Below are 20,010 nucleotides of genomic sequence, written 5' to 3' on the forward strand. Positions count from 1 at the left end.
CCTAACAACAAAACAACAATTTCACTCAGCGTAATGTCCTCAAGGTTCATCCATGTTATGTGGTGGCTTGCAGCTTTCTTGTTCTTCAGGGTAGCATAATATTCCATTGTGTGAATGTACCACAGTTTGTTTATCCATTCTTCAATTAATGGGCACTTAGGCTGTCTCCATCTTTTTGGTATTGTAAATAGTGCTGCTATGAACATTTGGTGTGCATATATCTTCTCGTGTATGGCTCGTATTACTTGTGGGTAAATACCAAGTAGAGGAATTGCTGAATTGTAAGGTATTTCTATTTCCAAGCTTCTGAGGAAGCGCCATATTGCTTTCCAAAGAGGTTGGACCATTTTGCAGTCCCACCAAGAACATAGGAGGGTCCCAAGATCGGAAACCTTATACAGGTTTGCTACCACTTGGAACTCATTCGACAGCACGTAACAACAACAGTAAGACCAAATGCTCTCCTTTCTGGCGCTGACTCCTAGCTTTTCACATGGGCTTTACTTGCTGATGAGTACTAGTTTCTGACTGTTTCTTTTCAGCCTTTCCTCATTTTTAATAAAGCTGTGCTTGCTATTCAATTGTAAGTTGGGGAATCTTCTTAGTATTCAGTGAGAAAACATGTTCAAATGAATACATTACAAGCACTTTGTGCTTGTTAAATGCAGTTGAGTTCGTTTTAACTCATAGCGACCCTGAATAGGGTTTCTAAGGAGTGGCTGGTGGTTTTGAACCGCTGACCTTACAGTTAGCAGTTCAGTGCTTATCCTACAGCGCCACACCAGTGTTAGCGCATGATTTTAATAGATCTAGACCTTCTTTAGGAGTCATGGTGTGGTGCTCTGGGTTAATAAGCTAGGCTTGCAAGGTCGTTTTAAACCACAAGGTCGGCGGTTCAGGCTCACCAGCCACTCCTCGGAAATCCTGTACAGGGTCACTATGAGTTTGAACAGACTCAGTGGCACTTAACAATAACAACAAAGCCTTTTTGCTTTTGGGGGACTATACTTGTGGGTAGCTCTCATGGTTATTGAATAAATAACTTCTGAAAACTAAGTACAGTGAAAATTGGAATTTGACATGGGGTAGCCAAGGGTTGAAATCACTTTGAAGGTAACAGGTTCAGAGATTCAAGTAATTTTAAAAACCTTTTGAAAAGTGTTCAGTACATAATTCATCAGATTAAAAACAAAGCAAGAGTGGTAACTTCCTAGCTAAGGACTTTTTTGTGTGTGTTGTTTTTGAGACAACTGGCAAGAGGAAGAAAAATTCAAGGTATTGTAGTTATATGGTTTTAACTGAATCACCTTTAATTAAAGTAATGAGCTGGTTTATTGTTTTCCCCTTCACTATAGCAACTTTGGTAGCGTAGTGGTTACGAATCGGGCTGCGAACCTTAAGGTCAGCGGTTCAAAACTACCAGCTGCTCCGTGGGAGAAAGATGAGGCTTTCTACTCCCGTAAGGATTTACACCCTCGGAAACCCTGTACAGGGTCGCTATGGGTCGGAACCGACTCGACGGCACTAACAACAACATAGCAACTTTAGTTTTTGTTCTTGGTTTGCATTTCTAGAAAAACTTGTCAAGTTCTGACTCATAGACACCATGTCCATGTATAGGATTTCTGAGGAGTGACTGGTGAGTTTGAACTGCCAAACTTGCGGTTCAAACTAGCCTGTGGTCAAGTGTTTATCCTGCAGTGCCCCAGTGGTAGATTCTTAGGGATATCTGGTAATTCAGTTAAAAGGCAGAGTGAATGCTATGTGTTGTGTATAGTTTACAGATGTCTGCACTTCTTTAGTGTTCTTTTAAAAACGTCTGGATGCCAGTTACTGTTAACTTAAAATAACTGAGAAGAAAAGCTCTGGTGTCACAGTTTCCACTGCAGAATTCAGTCACCAGCCCTTCCTCCAACTTGACACAAGGTTGGTAAATAATATGTGTTGTCGTGGGTGGTGTTTCTTTAATTTTGTCTGGTGAACTGGAAGCACAGCTTATGTCGTCAATAGGTAAGAAATGTGGTTCTTGATTTTAGACCCATTTCATTCGATAGCATCGGTTCTGTGAGTTCCCCACCTGTGTAACTAAACCATCTGCTTTGTTGCTTCGTCAACTGTGACTTCCTTCTTTTCATTAAATGTTGTACCTACCTTCTTTCTTCTTCTGATAACCCTTTAAATCCGTTAGTACTATCATCCAAAGACACAGCTGACCTCTTAAACACGAGTGATTTTTATTCCTGCTAATATCCTTCCCTGTTGTACCACTCCTGTTGGTCCAAGTCACCCTCAGCTTCCTCTGCCAGGCTGCCATCCTATAAAAAAGGAAGAAAGCCTTGATGACCTATTGCGTGACTTTATTTTATGACTTTGTCTTCAAATTGAGTGTTCTTAAATATAATAAACATTTATAATGCTAGTTTCTCCCCTTTTATGTCTCATATTATTTTGTCCTTCAGATACTTCAATTGTGTGAAAATCTCCCTATCCACTGAATTCACAAATTGAATGGAGAGAACCTTGTTCTATGCAGTTAGGGTCTTAATTAAATCTCTTAATGTCTATTAGTTGGAATTTGCTTAAGAATTTTCAGATCATGGTGTGTTTTTTTTTTAATAGTAATCTTCGTTTTCTAATTCCAGAGGGGGGCAGATTAACTAGCTTTTACTGGGTGTGGATAACTTTCATGTAGCTTTGGTTCAATTATTGCTACACGGGGTATTCGATTTATGATTCTAAATGTTTTTAAATGACAGTTTAACTTTGTACTACTATACCCGCCATCTTCCAAAGAGGGGGTCTGGTGGATTTGAACTGCCAACCCTGTGGTTAGCAGTCCAGTGCTGATCATATACGACCACACCAGTTAGAAAGGTAAAATGAAAAGCATGTTTCTTGTATTAGTTATGTTCGCTCCTTGCCCTCACCCTTATTCCTTATTCCTCTAAATGGTTTCTGCTGCTTTCCTTAGATCCTCGATCACATGGCCAGTTTGAACCACAAGGTCACCAGTTCAAATTCACCAGCCATTTCTCAGAAACGCTATGCAGGATCTCCATGAATTGAAATCCATTTAACAACATAATATAACAAGAACATATGGCAGAAAATGCCCACGGGTGGGCGAGGTCAGCTATGTAGTGACTTCCCTTCAGCTTTTGTTAGCTAAGTTTTCTAAGTAGATGTACCTGGGAAAGAAAATTTTACTTTACAAACAATTTCTGGATTCCATCCATTGGATGTCCTGATGTGGTACTATAAGGTAAACACAGGACTGCTTACCACAAGGCTGGCAGTTCAAACCCACATCTGCTCCTCAGAAACCCTTATGTAGGGCTGACTCGGAACCAGACCCTGGTGTGGCACCATACAATAAGCACTTGATCTCAAGGTCATAGGTTCAAACTCACCAGCTTCTGCTTGGAAACCCTGCCACAGGGTCGCTATGAATTGGAACCGACGCCACAGCACTTAACAACAATATGAGTCACAACCAACTCAACAGCACTTAACATCATTGGAGACATGTTTTGTTTTGCTTTTAATACATGTACAGTTTCTGACTCATAACTCTTGGTTGGACTTTTGTAATAAAACCACATTTTGTCTGCATTGTTTTGTACAAGTGGGAGAAAGTTGAGGCTTTCTGCTCCCACAAAGATCTATTCTCAGAAATCCAATACAGGGTCACTGGGAGTTGGAACCAACTCATTTTGTGCAAGGTGAGAGGCTTAGGTTTCAATTAGCATCCATGTCTAGAAAATTAGGATTGCCATTGGAATATTTTGCTATTTGATTTTTAATTATTTACTATTTTAAGTAGTTTTTCATTCCCCATGTTCAAGATACTAAGTAAGAGCAAGTAAACTTTCTCCCCCACTTAAGGAAGTAAGCAATTTAGGATCTTTTCCCACAGACTCTAAAAGAACATTGAAAAAATTATTTATATATAGGAGACATTTTAATTCAGGGTGGTCACACCTTAATTCAGGGTGGAATGAAGAATTTAGGATCTTTTCCCACAGACTCTAAAAGAACATTGAAAAAATGATTTACGTATAGGAGACATCTTAATTCAGGGTGGTCACAGAGAGCCTTTTGGAATGAAGAAAGTTTTGAGCAAAGACCTCAATGTGCAGCAGGGATTAGCTATCTAGACGTCTGCTGTACACTAGGGAAAATGGCTGTGTTGTCACACTCTAGAACTCTAATGACAGCACAATATGGCAAACCACAAAGTCGGCAGTTCAAACCCACCAGCTGCTCCTCAGAAGCCCTATGCAGGATTTCTGTGAGTTGGTTCGAACAACAACAGCAACACATGTATTCCACAAATAATTTGAAGATCCACTGTGCTGTGGGTTGATGTGCTGGACTGTAAGGTCGGTGGTAAGTGTTGCCCTTTTGATCTGAATTGTTGACCATTCCATGATGAGCATACCTCACTAGTGTGGTTGTCCCCCTTATATTCCTTTCTTCTGCTTCACTGAAAACAGGGCTGCAAGGGTAATTCTGTTCTAGATCTTGAAGGGGGGCCGAAGGCCTTAGTCGTGGGTTTTTCCAATCTTTTTCTGACTGGTCCTTTTTTTATAATTTTGAGTTTTGTTCCATACTTTAGCCCAGTCTATCCGGGATCTTCTAATGCGATCCCTTTCAGAGCAGTTTAGTGGTAGGCAGTTACTGTCTAGTTCTTCTGGTCTCAGAGTTGTTGTGACTGATTTCCCGTGAAATTTTTGAAATACCCTCTTTCTAGTAGTCAAGGAGCCCAAGGCAGTATGTAAACATCATTTAGACTTCCTTCCTTGGAAGAAAATAACTTGGGAGGGTAATTGATCAAAGATAACTTAATTCTTGGGAGGATAATTAACCAAGACCTCCCCAGAGTCAAAAAATATATATTTAGCATAATAGCTTCTTGTGCTCCCTAGACCAAACATCTAAAAGTATGGTTTTTATTTGGCCACCCCGGAGCCTTGCAGAAGGGTGAGGGGAACTATCATTCCCCAGGAGGAGGGAGAAACAACTTTTTCAGCCTTCTCTTGTTTAGGTAGAAATATGCCAGTGGGTGAAGGCAGTAGTAATTTACAGGTAAGGATCTCTTTGGGTGTACGTGTGTACACAATCTCTTGACATCTATATTCAAGTTGAATCTGCCCATGCTGGAATGTTATCAGAAAGCAAAATTCTTGAACTCCCTACTGCCAGACCATTCAAGCCAAAAAGAAAAAGTAACATAGAAACTCATTGAGTTAGTTGCTTTCCGGTAAATACTAAAACATTCCCTCAAAGGTCATTTTTGTCTTGTGAAATCAGTTGTTTCTCTCTGGGTTGCATGTTTCTTAAGGGCAGGGACGAGGCTACTCATATCTTAATCCCTAAGAGTTTGTATCTGCTCCTGCACAGTGTAAAGCCAAGACTCTTGTCTCTATCAGAACATTTAAAACCAAAATCCAGTTCTCAGCTATACATTTTCTGAGCATCTGATACAGCAGTTTTTCCTTCTGACGTTTATGTTCCTTTTTTGTGTGTGTTGAGTGTGTATGTTCAAAAATACCTGCTTCAAATATCGTTGTTGTTGTTCAGTGCCGTTGAGTCATTTCTGACCCATAGCGAACCCTGTATAGGGTTTCCGAAAGGAGCAGCTGGTGAGCCTGAACCGCCAACCTTGCGGTTCAGAGGGCTTTGCTGTCTGGTGCATTTAACCCACAGCACCACACCAGGACTCCTCAAGTATTCTTAGAAACAGCTAAAGTGTAAAATGTAAAAAGTGTCGACCGTTTAATTTGTAGCATTTTTCAAAAAACGTACAAGGGGTATTCTACATACTTCTTTTTCACGCCTCTTTTTTTTTTTTTTTAAACTCTGACAGGTATCCGATATAGCACAGACGTGAGTGTGGATGAAGTAAAAGCTCTGGCTTCTCTGATGACGTATAAATGTGCAGTCGTCGGTGAGTGATTGCCTCTGTTATTACCCAAAATGATTGGGGAGATATGTTTTTATACAGTTATTCTTAAGATGCTATAAAAATTTACTCCATTAGAACTGTGTGTGTATGTGTGTGTGTTTTAATTTAGACATTTTATGGCTTATATCACCTTCCATTTAGTCTGAATTAAGATTTTGTCTTTTTTTTTTTTTTTTCCAAGTGGAGAATTTTGTTTTATAGGAACGAACTGCAAGCTAAAGTATAGATATTTAAATGCCTTTCCCTACTCTGTGTAAGATCAAATCATAGTAGAAGGTAACTAATTATAATGGAAATTTTTTATTGTTGTTGTTATTGTTAAGTGCTGTCGAGTTGGTTGCGACCCATAGCGACCCTGTACAGGGTTTCCAAGGGTGTAAATCTTTACGGGAGTAGAAAGCCTCATCTTTCACCCGCAGAGCGGCTAGTAGTTTCGAACCGCTGACCTTATGGTTCGCAGCCCAATTCGTAACACCAGTGAGTAATTATAATTTGCCTAGCCTTATAATTTCTGATAGCTAGAATTTTAAATTACAACATTCTAGAAGCGATCACTGGGTTTATTTCTTGAATTTTGTGGAATAAATTCTTAAAGCATCACACATTTTTACGATATTATTTTAACCTTTATATGGGATAACTTTCTGCCTTCTCTTTCAGATGTGCCATTTGGGGGTGCTAAAGCTGGTGTGAAGATCAACCCCAAGAACTACACTGTAAGTGTTAAAGTTACTATTTGTGCACATTTGCATTTATAGAGGATTTGAAATGGCTGGGCTTTGTCTATTCTCCATGCCAATGAGATTAATGGTCCCTGTTGCTTTTCCAGAGGAATGGAAAAGCAAATTAATAATTAACTGAGTATTTTGCTATATAAAAAGGTCACCTACTTAATATCAATGTCATTTTTCATTTTCTTCTTGGTCAAAGCATATAATACCTTCATATTGTTAGATATTTATATCCATATATATAAAGTATTATTATCGGAGACTTTAATGTTAGGATCTAAAAGTTAATAAATATATATCTCCAGAAATGATCCAGTAACTCATTTTTATACTATTAGTTTCCAGTTTATTAAAGCTTGTTGTTACTTTGTGTTATTTAGTGCCATTGAGTCATTCCGACACTGTATAGGGTTTCCGAGGGGTTGCTGGTGGATTAACTTTAGGAAAGGGAGAGAGAATCTCCATTAGCATGAGCCCAAGGCTGAGTTCCTTGTAGCTGAGTCGCATACCTCCACCTCCAGCCTTTTCACCAATTCTGATGCACTTCTGCCAGTTTCAAAAATTTGTTACAAAGAATGCAGACCATATTCAGAGTTAATGGGGTTCATTAAGGAAATAACTAGTTACAACTTGAGATCCACTTAAAGATTCATAGGCACAGTCTCCCTTCAGTTCAGGACAGCTTTTTCATGGAGATGAGTCAATTTTGCCATTCCACTGTGTTGTAAATGAGCCATCTCAGAAGCAGGAACAGAGTGTGTCTTTTGGACCCTGAGATTCTTGTGTGCTGGACCTCTTAGATTTAGTAGATGAGTGTGACACCAAAGAAGTAGTAGAGAAGCTGAAGCAGCAGAATTACTGTTGTTAAGTGCCGTTCAGTCAATTCTAACCCATAGGATTTCCAAGGAGCTGCTGGTGAGCTGGCAGTTTAGACGGCTTTGCAGTCTGAGACATTAACCCACAGCACCACACCAGTACTCCTAGCAGCAGAGTTATTGATGTTAAGTGCCATCGAGTCAATTTCGACCCATATCAACCCTGTATAGGGTTTCTAAGGAACAGGTAGTGAACTTGAACCGCCGACTTTGCAGTTCAAGTTTGAACTGCTTTGCAGTCTGGCTCATTAACCCACAGTGCCACACCAGGACTCCAGCAGCAGAGTAGTAACACCAAAAACAAGGAACAGAGAAGTGGACTTCTCAGCCCACAAAGTGGGATTGCTGAGTGTCTTTGGGCAGGAGGCTTATTTTGCAGAGTGGGTTGCCTCCAGACAGTTAATTGAGGAAACTAGTTTTGCTGCCCAGAGCTAGAGCTGAGCGCCTATGGCTTTAGGCTGAGGCTTGTAGCTGAGTAGTGTGTCCCTTTGGGCATCTATCAGCAGTGCTAAAGGAAGCTTTGTAACACTGTCCAAGCAGGGCAGAGGCCAAGAGACTGTGGAACTAAGAGCCCAAAGAATCAGTCTAGTTCTTCCTCCTTGTAAAGTCAGAGGTAGTTAGACACCACGGCCATGCCTTTATTCTTACAACCACAAATTTACCAATCATCAAGCCACACATACTTCATTTGCATGGCAGGCCATAGTCACCTCATTTGCATAGTCTATTGACCAATCCCTGCATAGTGCATACCAATCACAGAGCAGTCTGCAGCCCAGGACCAGACAAAAAGTATCAAACCAAATTTTTTACAGCTTACTCAAGAAAAGCCATTCAACCTGGATAAAAGAACAAACAAGCCTTCTGGGGTAGAAGATTAGGACAGAAGTAATTTCTCGGACTTTTAGTGGGAAAATCTCTCAAGTTAATTTTCCAAAGAACCAAGGCAAAAGGCCGCACAAAGGAACTCATTTCACCACAGGGTGGCTCCTGCAGACCTACAAAGAGAACAGGAATTGATATTGGAATGCTAGCTGTTTGTACTATGTAGTTTCTGACCCCTCATTCTCATCTTTAAAGTAGAAATACCTATGTTATGAGTTGCTCGACCACACAAGAAAAGATGCATGAAAACATCCTATAAATAGGAATGATGATGCAAAAATTTCCCCCCAAGTGATTTTTCCATCAAAAGACTTTCTCACTGTTTTTGTTTTTAACAGGATAATGAATTGGAAAAGATTACAAGAAGGTTCACCATGGAGTTAGCAAAGAAGGGCTTTATTGGTATGTATTGCCATTTAGGCTTCTGTCTAAAGTGGGAACAACCAGAAAGTCATTGTCTTAATTTAAACTTCTACTTTTATAACACAGGGTTGCCATGATTCGGAATCAACTGCGCAACAATGGGTTTGTTTTTTGGGTTTTGTTATTATCCATGGGTATATAAGTGGAGTTGCCGTTTTACTGTGAGACACTGAATTCTGTAATAAATACAGTGAACCTACCTAGGCCTAGTTAGGACACAGCTCTAAATGAAAAGTTCCAGTTCTAAGTGTAGAATGTAGACAGACAGTGGACGTTTTTGATTGGTATGGCAGCATATTATACATTTGGTCTGCCAAGGAAGACCAGATTTGTTCCCCCTTTTATTATAATTTTAGAAAAAATAGTTATGAATTCAATGTTGTAGTTGTGTGCCTTGCAGTTAGTACAGTTAGCAGTCCAGTGCTTATCCTACAGCACTACAGCAGGCCCATGATGCAGTAAACATGTAAAAATAAGCCCAGTGTCATTGAGTGATTACCGCTAATAGTAATCCTCTGCAGAGGGTTTCTGAGACTATCTTTATAGGAAGTAGACAGCCTCATCTTTTTCCTGCAGAGCGACTGGTTGGTTTGAGCCCCAGCCTTGTGGTTAACAACCCAACGTCTAACTCACAGCACAGAAACGACATTTAACTACTGTGAACTTTACTCATGCAGTTGTTTTCTGAGGAAGCACTAGCTCACTTGTTAAATTTGTTCCTTCGTCTTTTCTTCTTTTTTTGTTGCTGTTATATATGGAATTGCTTTCTTAAACTTTATTTTCAGATTGTTCATAGCAAGTGTATAGAAGCTGAGTTGTTGATGAACATGAGCATAATACTTTTTGTAGATAGCTCTTGATGCATTCAGAAGCAATTTGTCTTTTGTACTTTAAGGAAAAAGCAGCATAATTAGATTTGTACTAATCTCCAGCTGAACTTTGAAGCACTGTGAGTGAGTTGTTGAGAGAATCAGAGCCCTTCGTTGGGAGGTAAAGAATAGAGCAAGAAGCAACCTGGTGATGCCGCGGTTACGTGCTCAGCTGCTAACCAAAAGGTGGACAGTTTGAACCCTTCAGCCACCCCACTGGGAAAAACCGTGTCAGTCTGCTCTCGTAAAGACTGTAGCCTTGTCCTCTGTCCTGTTCTAGGGTCACTCTGAATCGGAATCAACTCATCAGCAATGGGTTTGGGAAGAACTGAACAAGCCTTTAATTCTACCAAGTGGTAGTGTTGTATAGGGTGAATGTGGCTTTGGGGGATTCTTTATATAAGATACCGAAGGGAAAGGGTCATCTGGGTGGCACAAACAGTTAAGCACTGGATTACTAGCTGAAAGGTTGGCAGTTTAAACCTACCTAGAGGTGCCTCAGAAAACAGGTCTGGCTGACTGGTTTTGAAAGGTCACAGCCTGAAAGCCCTACAGAGCAGTGCGCTAGCCACATGGGCTTGCCAAGACAGGGACTCAAAAGCAGCTACCAATAATAACAAGGAAAGCAATACTAGCGCAGAGGAATTCCAGGTTGGGCCGTGGCAGGAAAGACAAAAGGCAAACCTTGACAGTCTTGTCTGATGCCAGTGCTGGAGAGTGCAGTGGCTCCGTAAGCTAAGCACAAGACTGTATGAACCACAAAGTCGGCGTTTGAAGCCCACCCGTCCCTCTGTGGGAGAAACGATGTTTAAAGCCTTGGAAACCCTATGCAGCAAGGTGCCATTGGTTCCAATTCATAGCAATCCTGTATAGGGTTTCCAAGGAGCAGCTGGTGAGGTTTGAACTGCCGACCTTGTGATAGTCCTGCAGTGCATTATCCTGCAACGCCACACCAGGACTCCATACAGCAAAGGTGGGAACCTTTTTCTCCCAAAACTCATAACATCATTTGTGGTCCATACAAAGTTATCAACTTAAAAATTAGCTTGCTGTATTTGGTCATTTAATTAACTCACCCCTAACCCTGTACAGTCCTGGTGTGGCACTATGGGCTAACGCGTCAGACTGCAAAGTCGTTTGAACTGCAAGGTTGATGGTTCAAGCTCACCAGCTGCTACTTGGAAAAACCCTATACAGAGTCACTGTGGGTCGGAATCGACTCGACGGTACTTGACAACAACATTGTGGTGCTGCAGGGTAATGCACTGGACTGCAAGGTCCATTTGAACCCTAAGGTTGGCAGTTCAGACTCACCAACCACGCCTCAGAAATCCTATATGGGGTCACTATGAGTCGAGACCGATTCAATAGCGCTTCACAACAACAGATGTGATGGCTGCATCTGCAGTTGCCAAGGCAGAGCCAGACCAAATAATATAGGCCCACAGGCCCGACTTTCCCACCCCTGCTATACAGGTTTGCTGTCTTAACGAACTCCATGACACTTAGCAACAACGCCAGTCCTGTATCGGTTACATCATGATTTGTACAAAGAAGTATGTTGTGTCATGCAATGGGACAAAATAGAATGTTATAAACAACAAGGTTGAGATCCAAAAATAACCCATTGAGCAAGTTTCTGCCTAATCTTTTTTAACGTTTTGCATGCGTATACACATGGATCTATCTGTATGTGCATTCCCGTAAATGGTTTGCACTCAACTGCTAACCAAAGGTTGGTAATTCAAATCCATTCAGTGGAAGAAAAGGCCTGATGATCTTCCATTAGGATTATAGCCAAGGAAGCCTGTGGAACGGTTCTGTTCAATTACAATGGGATCACCATGAGTTGGAATCGACTCAGTGACACCTACCAACATACATAAGTATATATAGAGAGGATTTTATGTCATTGGAAACAATATATTTGCTAGATGAGACCTGCTTTTCCCCACATACGTGTTTTAATCATTCAAAGTCATTTACATGGATCTGGAACAATCTCTTTAACGGTCCCATCATATTTTGTTGAATGGTGGTGGTGGTGTGCCTTCAAGCTGGCTCCCACTCGTAGCCACCCTGTATAGTATTTCCAAGGCTGTAAATCTTTACAGAAATAAAAAGCCTCATCTTTTCTCCTGCGGAGTGGCTGGTGGGCTCTGACTGCTGGCCTTTTAGCCGACCAGCACATGACCTACTATACCACCAGGACTCCTTACTTTGTTGTGTAAATATACCATATTTTATTTAATTGACCCACTATTAAAAGCTTTTAATTTTAGTAATGGTCCACAATTAAGTTGGTTGTAGTTTTTCAATTTTTAAGGGAGATCACTGTAGCCGTTGCTGCTTATTGCTATCCATGGTTTTTGTTGCAGCCTAGGATAAGCACTGGACTGCTAACCACAAGGTTGGCAGTTCAAACCTACCAGCCACTTCTTGGAAAACACTGTACAGGGTCGCTCAGAGTCTGAACCGAGTCGATGGCACTAACAACTACAACATGTCATCCCCAAAGTTTTAAATTTTCTGTCATCTGAGGAATTGAAAGTCAGGGCACAAAACGTTCTATACACAAATGAGTTAGCTTTGAGTAATAGTTCAAAGCAACATTCTGTCACGGCTGCAAGAATGACAGGGTTTGACACAATTGCTTCTGTGACGTGGTTTTGTCTCCCTTTTATTCTATTTGTTGAGGGAGTTTATACTCATACAGTGAGTTACGTTGCTGCACATAAATACAATCTACAGTTTGGGTAACAGTTATTAAGGTCTTTGCATTGACATGATCCAGTACCCTTTCCCTTTGCCCACAGGTCCTGGCATTGATGTACCTGCCCCTGACATGAGCACGGGCGAGCGGGAGATGTCCTGGATCGCTGACACCTATGCCAGCACCATAGGGCACTATGTGAGTACCCATCAAAGCCTGACAGCTTCATTTGCTGCGGGTGAATCTGCTGCAAGAAATAACAACTAAATCCACTAGTGTTCAAGTTGAAAACCACTGGGGTTTTCTTCTTCCCTTTAATAATCACCTTGATTTGCTTATTACTTAACTTCTATTTCATCTTTCTTAAGTCATCACTTTTGCAACCATGGATTGAGCTTTTATACCTACAAGCTGCCATGTGCATTGGAATATGGTCCTCAAAGAGAAATCAGCCACAAAGTCAGGACATTCTGTGAGACACTGCAAGGGAAAGAAAAAAACATTTGATCATGATTTTTCCCTCTCGGACCATTCCGTTTAAAGGGTAGTTAGATTACAGAAGCACACAGAGTGTGACCTGGCTTAGCGGTATTGTTGGTGAAGTTGGAGAGAAGTAGACAGACTTAAGAGTGACCTAGAAAAGAAAAGCAGCCAGCTCTGAAAGAATAAGGAATATTTAGACCTCAGTGCTTTGGATGCCAAGGGACAGGTTTATGCAAAGAGACCAGATTCAGCAATAAGACTATGCATGGAGTAGTAAGATTGGAGCCAGACAGCTGGCATTGAGAGGGAAGTAGGGCAGACAGTGAGCCTCCACCATGAAGAGTGGCATTGGAGAGAGGCAAAGGGAAGGCTTCAAAGTCAGTTATTGTCCAAAAAGAAGGACGCATTTGTGTTGTCTGGCATAGTGAGTGGCTATGGGCACAGATTAATTGATGAGAGATAGGGGTGATAAAGCCAAGTGGATTTTCAAGAGCACTAATGGTGCTCTAGGAAAAGCACTGGCTTGCAACCATAAAGTTGGCAGTTCAAACCCACCAGCCAGATTTTGGAAGTGGCAAATTCTAAGTTCCCATGAAAGTATTTTGATGACCCAAGGACTACCAGAAGAATGAACAAATCTATGTTGGAAGAAGTACAGCTTAGAAGCAAGCATGGTGAGACTTTGTCTCATGTACTTGGCATGTTATCAGAAGGAACCAGTCCCTGGAGAAAGGACATCAGGCTTGATGTAGAGGGTCAGCAAAAGAAGAGGAAGACACTCGACAAGATGGATTGACACCGTGGCTGCAACAATGGCTCAAATTTAGCCTTGATTGTAAGGATGGTGCAGATCTGGCCAGTGTTTCTGTTGTGCAGAATGGTTCACTGTGGGTCAAAACCAGCTAGACAGTATTTGGAAACAACAGTGGAAGGGTTGTTTTATATGAGTAGTACCTCAATATAAAGAAAACAAAAATCCTCACCACTGGACCAATAAATAACATCAAGATAGATGGAGAAACTATTGAAGTTGTCAAAGACTTCATTTTGCTTGCATCAACTATCAACACTCATTGAAGCAGCAGTCAAGAAATAAACAATGTATTGCATTAGGCAGATCTGCAGAAGACCCCTTTAAAGTGTTCTAGAGGTTTATCTGGCTCCAGTGTAATGAGCTACAAAGAATAATAATATTGCCCACTAGCCTGAGTCCTATTAAGTTTAGTATCTTGCTTAAGAAGAAGAGACCGTAATCCATAACTCATTTAGCTTACAAGGTTACACATATACAAGGTGATTTGCCTTTCTGAGAATGGCAGTCAAAAACAAAATTCTTCACAGGAACCCCTGAGTCATGTAAATAATTAAACTGCTCAGCTTCCAACCAAAGGATAGGCAATTTGAGTCCAGCCAGTGTTGCTGTGGGAGAAGGCCTGGTGATCTACTTTCAGAAACCCAGCCGTTGAAAACCCTATGAAACAGTCCTACTGGCACACATCTGGCCACGCCTTCAGTCCAAGTCAACTTGATAACAACTGGTTAGCATTTATTCTGGCAGGAGAACCTCTCAACTGCAAAGTCAGTGGCTCAAGCTCACCAGCTGCTCTTTGGAAACCCTGTACAGGGTTGCTAAGGGTTGGAACCAGCTCGAGGGCACTTCACAACAATAAGAACAACATGCTGGCCAAGGACTTTTCGTGTTTAAGTGATGTTGTTTGTTGTTAAGTGCTGTTGAGTTGATTCTGAGTCATTGCAACATCCTGTTTAGTATTTCCAAGGAGCAGCTAGCTGGTGGGTTTGAACTGCCGACCTTGTGGTTTGCAGTCCAGTGTTGATCCTATAGTAGTACCACACCAGAAGTTCTTAAGTGATAGGAAACCCAAAATTCAAGGAAGCTATGTTAAGTGTAATCAAATCAGTTCCGACTCATAGTGACCCTGTACAAGGAGCCACTGGTAGGTTTGAACTGCCAGCGTTGCATTTAGCAGTCTAGTGCTTATCGTACAGGACCATATCAGGAGTCCAAGGAAGCCATTGTTAATTGCCGTCAAGTTGGTTCCTACTCATAGCAACCCTGTATGGGATTTCCAAGGAGCAGCTGGTGGATTTAAACTGCTAACCTTGCAGTAACAGTCCAATGCTTCTCCTACAGTACCATACCAGGAAGCTGTGTTACTGTTAAATGCCATCAAGTCAGTTCTGACTCCTAAAAGTCCTTGATAGGGTTTCCAAGGAGTTGCTGGTGGGTTTGCATTGCCCACCTTGTGGTTTTGTAGTCCAGTGCTGATCCAATAGCGCCACTCGGTTTTCTTTCTAGGTCTACCTGGAAGAACTGGTGTTGGTAGGGGGTCATTGTTACCCTTGGGCTTTTGGAGACAATTAGGTATGCTGGTGAGCTTGGCAGTTGGCACCATGCCCAACCACAGACAATATTTCTGTCAACTCCAGCATTTGCATTTTCACTGTTTAAAAGCATTTGGCACTAGTTTTCAATTCTGTATTCATAAGTGTTAATTATATTCATGAAAGGAAACTGTGGGAAAACTGTTAATCCTGAAAATCACTCTACCAGACTATTTTTGTTGTTGTTGTTGTTGTTGTTGTTGTTGGCAATTACACAGTAATACAATTCTAAGTTCCCATAAAAGTATTTAAGCCATGCTGATAAAGGACAGGTTACTTTCTGAATCGCCCAACTGTAATCTGTATCACGATATGGGGGCATGGTGTGGGGTAGCAAGCTGCCTCAACAGTTTTATTCAATAGTCCATACTTAAGCCACTCGATCTCCTGTGTGGTGCTGTAAGATCAGCACTGGACTGGTAACCACAAGGCTGTCAGTTCAAACCCACCACCTGCTCCTCGGAAACCCTATGGGTCCCTATGAGTCAGAACCAACTCAACGGTACTTAACAACAACATATGTAATAGAAAGAAGCTTTGGTGGTGGTGGTATTGTTATGTGCCATGGAGTCGGTTCCAACTTATAGCGATCCTGTACAGGGTTTCCAAGGCTGTAAATCTTTACGGGAGTAGAAAGCCTCATCTTTCTCCCATGGAGCAGCTGGTAGTTTCGAACTGCTGACCTTGCGGTTCGCAGCCCAATTCATAACCACTACTCTACCAGAGCTCCTTTTTGGTGGTGATGTTGTTGTTGTTGTATGCCATGGAGTCGGTTCCGACTCACAGCGACCCTGTACAGGGTTTCCGAGGCTATAAATCTTTACGGGAGCAGAAAGCCTCATCTTTCACCCCTGGAACAGTTGGTAGTTTCGAACCGCTGACGTTGCGGTTCACAGCCCGATTCATAACCACTATGCTACCAGAGCTCCTTTTTTGGTGGTGTAGTGGGTACAAATTAGGTTGCTAACCGAAAGTTGTTTGAGTGTAAACTCCCTCAACAAACAGAATAAAAGGGGAAGAAAGCCATATCATGGAAGCAACCGTATCAAACCCTGTCATTCTTGCACCTGTGACAGAATGCTGCTTTGACTCGGTGCTAACTCACTTAGTGTACGTTATGTTGTGAGTCCTGACTTTCAGTTCCTTCTTGTTAGATGCCATCAAGTCGGTACTGACGCGTAGCGACCCTATGCACAACAGAACAAAACACTGCCCAGTCCTGGGCCAACCTCACAATTGTTGCCATGCTTGAGCCCATTGATGCTGCCACTTTGCCAGTCCATCTCACTGGGGGTCTTCCTCTTTTTCTCTGACCTCCCCTAAACCAAACATGATATTCCTTTCCAGCGACTGATCCCTCCTAACAATAAGTATGAGAGATGAAGTTTGGCCATCCTGGCTTCACTTCTTAGATGACAGCAAATCAGAACGTTTGGGAATGACATGTTGTTGTTGTTAGTGCCATCAAATCAGTTCATTTCCCAGGAGTGACTGGTGAGTTTGAACTGCCAACCTTGTGGTTAGCAGTCCCATGCTTATCCTAGGCAGCAACAAAAACTGGACAGCACTAATAATTAATGGCCACAGTGAAATCTCTTAAAATAGCAAAATTGAAAGCAACCTGATTGTGGGCCATTGTTAAAATGGAAAGTTCTTAATAGTTGATTAATTAAATAAAATATGGTGTATCAGGAGTAAGAACAAGGAGTGTTGGTGATGTAGTGGTGTAGTATGTGTGGGTCTGCTAACCAAAAGGCCAGCAGTTTGAACCCAGCAGCCACTCTGCAGAAGAAACATGAGGCCTTCTGCTCCCATAAAGATTTACAGCCTCCGAAACTCTACACAGGGTTGTTCCAGCTTTTGGTCAATTTGGTATCTTGGAAGGTGTGACGTTAAGGTTGTATGTCCGCGTGGGCTGGTCCTGATTCTCAGTGACACGATAGTTATGCTGTAGTAGTCTCCCATGGTAAGATCCGATATAATGCAATCACATCCCTGATGAGATCTGCTATGTCACATGAAAGGACATGTTCTGCTTCCAATACGGATGGACTTTCTGACAAAGCTCTTGGGCTTTTGGCTTGAGCTGGGTCCTGCATCTGGCTCATCATCATCTGACCTCTGGTTCGTTGGACTTGATCCAGCGTATTGTCTTCTAGCCTCAGGGTTCGTTAGCCTCTGCAGCCTGAGACCCACAGCCTATCATCTTACCTGCCGGTCTCGGGGTTGCCGGCCCCTACAGAGCTATAGGGTGAAGCCTCCAACTCTAGCCAGCCTCTACAAGCACATGAGCCATTTCCTTGAAGATGTCTATATAGAGATATGGAAATATGTATATATATGCACATACATGTATACATCCATAACATACATGCATGCATGAGGGCACTTTAAAAAGTTCATGGAATTTTTTTCATTGTCTTTTAATCCCATGAGTCAGAACCACGTCCACGGTATACCGCCACCACTTACTTCTGATCAATAATATAAGCACATCATCAATTGAAGAACTTCCAGGAGGCGATTGGTGAAGGTTGCTGTCTTTGCCTCCTGATCCAGTTCTTTGTCCGGCTGACTGTGGTCACCAAAGACTGTCTGCCCACACATGGACAGCACAACTTCCATGTCTCACATGCACTTTAAAAAAAAAAAATCTGTTCCTTTAGAAAACTTGAGAATCCTCTTTAAAGGTTCTTTTTTTTTCTAATGGGATGTTAGTAAATTTCTAGATTACTTTGGCAGAAGATTATCATAACACATCTTTCTGCCTCAGGCTTTGTTTTGGTGGCGTGATCCATCCCTTTGATGGATTTGAGGACATTTATGGGTAGATGTGTACTTTGACTTCTTGTTGTTGAGTGCCTTCGAGTTGATTCCAACCCATTGCCACCCTGTAAGGAGCTCTGGTAGCGTAGTGGTTATGAATCGGGCTGCGAACCTTAAGGTTAGCGGTTCGAAACTACCAGCCGCTCTGCGGGAGAAAGATGAGGCTTTCTACTCCCGTAAAGATTTACACCCTCGGAAACCCTGTACAGGGTCGCTATGGGTCAGAACCGACTCGATGGCACTTAACAACAACAACAACAATAGGGTTTCCGAGGAGCAGCTGGTAAGCGTGAACTGCCAAACTTGCAGTTCAAATGGCTTTGTAGTCTGGTGCATTAACCCACAGCACCACATCAGTAAGGCTTAAATAGTTGTTGAAGAAAGAATACGTAGATTTAAACTGAGCTCTCCTCTCTACTTTTAAGACGTTGCTCTTTATACTTACTGTTAGATTCCTGTGTGCCTTATTTCTCCTATTGGAAGATACAGTCATATATATTTTCTACGTAACAGAAGCTGAAAAAGTCATACTCGCCTCTGAATAAGCTCTGACTTTTCTCCTACAGGACATTAACGCACATGCCTGCGTTACTGGTAAGCCCATCAGTCAAGGCGGTATCCACGGACGCATCTCTGCTACTGGCCGTGGTGTTTTCCATGGGATTGAAAACTTCATCAATGAAGCTTCTTATATGAGCATTTTAGGAATGACACCAGGGTTCGGGGATAAAACATTTGTTGTTCAGGTAAGAATTTTTGTTTTCTTAGGTATAACTTATGATGCATAAAATAAGTTTTAAGTTTTTATTTTTTTGCATCTCTTAAATTTTGGAGTGATTCTTTTCAGAGTTTTCACAAACCTTTATATTTTTTTAACCTAGTGATGATCTGGAGTCCTGGTGTAGCACTGTAGGGTAAGCATTCTACCACAAGGTCAGTGTTCAAACCCACCAGACGCTCCTTGGAAACACTATGCAGAGTTGCTATGAGTTGAAGTTGACTCGACGGCACTTAACAAGTGGTGTTCTAAGCATCAAGATTCAGTAGTCAACTGCTACGTTATTGTTCAAGATTTTGGTATAATTCATGTGATTAGAACTAAGATTATCAGATCATACAAAACTATCACCAAAAGGGAATGTCTATTAATTAATAGGATTTCCAAACTATTAAGAGTATACAAAAAGGTTTGCCCATTTTCCTGAACTTTTCCAGAATTGGTTTTTAATATGTTTGCACGGTTTTTAATGTGTTGGTGTGTATTTTCTTTACCAAACCTAACAAAACAAACCCACTATTAGTGAGTCCAATCATTTCTGACGTAGACAGCCCTGTATCAAGTTTCTGAGGTTATAAATGAGTACTGAGCAGAAAGCCTTCTCTTTCTCCCGAGGAGTGGCTGGTGGATTGCAGCTATCAACCTTACAGTTAGTAATCCAGTGCCGATCTTGTAGCACCACCAGGGCGCCTTGGATTTTCCTTGTTGTGGTTGTTAAATGCCGTCAATGCCATCAAATTGGTTCTGGCTCATGTTGACCCTTTGTAGGGTTTCCAAGGAACGGCTGGTGAGTTTGAACCACCAACCTTGTGGTTCAAACTGACCTCACAGTCAAGTGCTTTATGCCACAGTGCCACACCAGAACTCCTTAGAGGGGAATCTAAGTAAATTTGAGTGTTGCTTTCAAATAGCATTTGTATTTCTCCCAATAAGGGCATAACATTTTTTTTTCTCCCAAAGCTTTTATTGTGAATTGAGTGATAGTTTACACAGGAGAACATTGGTTTTACACTCAACCAACTGATTACAATCTTCTCCATGCACCATTGGTTAACA

The 20,010-nt window shown here is 41.6% G+C and overlaps 1 protein-coding gene across 1 annotated transcript in view; it reads left to right on the forward strand.

Moving 5' to 3' along the window:
• The window catches only part of GLUD1 (glutamate dehydrogenase 1), a 47,306-nt gene that overhangs the window by 16,250 nt on the left and 11,046 nt on the right, over positions 1–20,010 (forward strand). The window contains exons 2-6 of the mRNA XM_006875912.1: positions 5,870–5,950; positions 6,629–6,684; positions 8,798–8,861; positions 12,568–12,662; positions 18,743–18,922. Of these exons, the coding sequence (XP_006875974.1) occupies positions 5,870–5,950; positions 6,629–6,684; positions 8,798–8,861; positions 12,568–12,662; positions 18,743–18,922 (476 nt within the window). The remainder of the gene's footprint in view (positions 1–5,869; positions 5,951–6,628; positions 6,685–8,797; positions 8,862–12,567; positions 12,663–18,742; positions 18,923–20,010) is intronic.

This window comes from Chrysochloris asiatica, unplaced genomic scaffold, assembly GCF_000296735.1.
Source record: "Chrysochloris asiatica unplaced genomic scaffold, ChrAsi1.0 scaffold00346, whole genome shotgun sequence".
NCBI lineage: Eukaryota > Metazoa > Chordata > Mammalia > Afrosoricida > Chrysochloridae > Chrysochloris > Chrysochloris asiatica.